Source organism: Trichinella spiralis, assembly GCF_000181795.1.
Source record: "Trichinella spiralis strain ISS 195 chromosome Unknown Scfld2879, whole genome shotgun sequence".
NCBI lineage: Eukaryota > Metazoa > Nematoda > Enoplea > Trichinellida > Trichinellidae > Trichinella > Trichinella spiralis.
In genome coordinates this window covers 138-823 of record NW_003529818.1, presented here as the reverse complement: position 1 = coordinate 823, position 686 = coordinate 138, and the positions used below count along the sequence as shown (strand labels likewise).

Below are 686 nucleotides of genomic sequence, written 5' to 3'. Positions count from 1 at the left end.
TTAGGTGAATTTTCACTTTCTCTCTGATTTTCAATGCAATGCCTTTCTCATTGCACAACTTGTCCATTGCATTATGCAGTTGTACCTCTATTTGCGTGACGTATCTCTGATCTGCTATGAGCCCTATGCAATCTTGCAGCCTGTCTAGAAATGACATCCATATGTCATATGCTGGGAATAAACAAACTGCATCAGTTTGCAGATATGCATCCTTCATAATGCAATGGACTAAGTCACATATTACATATGCGTAGCTCGAATAGAATGCCGCGAGCCGTCCTGGAACAGTTGGAGCAAATAAGCATAGATATGCTTACTAGCGAGGTGCTTCTCAGCTTCATTCATCGTAGATAAGACTATGCTGCCTCTAGCCCACTGGGATATTTCCATACAGCTGAACAATTCATGCGTAACAGCAATTACTAGAACTAGAAATTCTTTAGCATCCTCGCTCCGTTGCTCTTTCATCATGTTGTAAATTGCCTTACATCTTGATGCCATTCATTCTTTGTAAAAGTCCAGCTCGATTTTTTGCTAATGGTTAATGTTAGCTGAGCCACATTGGCCTGTAATAATCCATCGGTGGCAGATCCAACCATTCAATATGACCGTGGTTTTGAGAGATCAACAAATCGAAAAATCAAAATGTTTTTTCTTCCAATGTCTTCAACTAGCATCCACTACTC

The 686-nt window shown here is 40.2% G+C and overlaps 1 protein-coding gene across 1 annotated transcript; it reads right to left on the bottom strand.

The window, feature by feature from the left end:
* Positions 1–16: 16 nt before the first annotated feature.
* Positions 17–471, bottom strand: Tsp_15051 (hypothetical protein; the record flags this gene model as incomplete). Its single annotated transcript, XM_003368219.1, has 2 exons — positions 318–471; positions 17–279 (listed from the first exon to the last, which is right to left on the bottom strand). Coding segments are annotated over exons 1-2 (417 nt in total), but the record flags the coding sequence as incomplete, so codon positions are not given.
* Between the last annotated feature and the right edge of the window lie 215 nt (positions 472–686).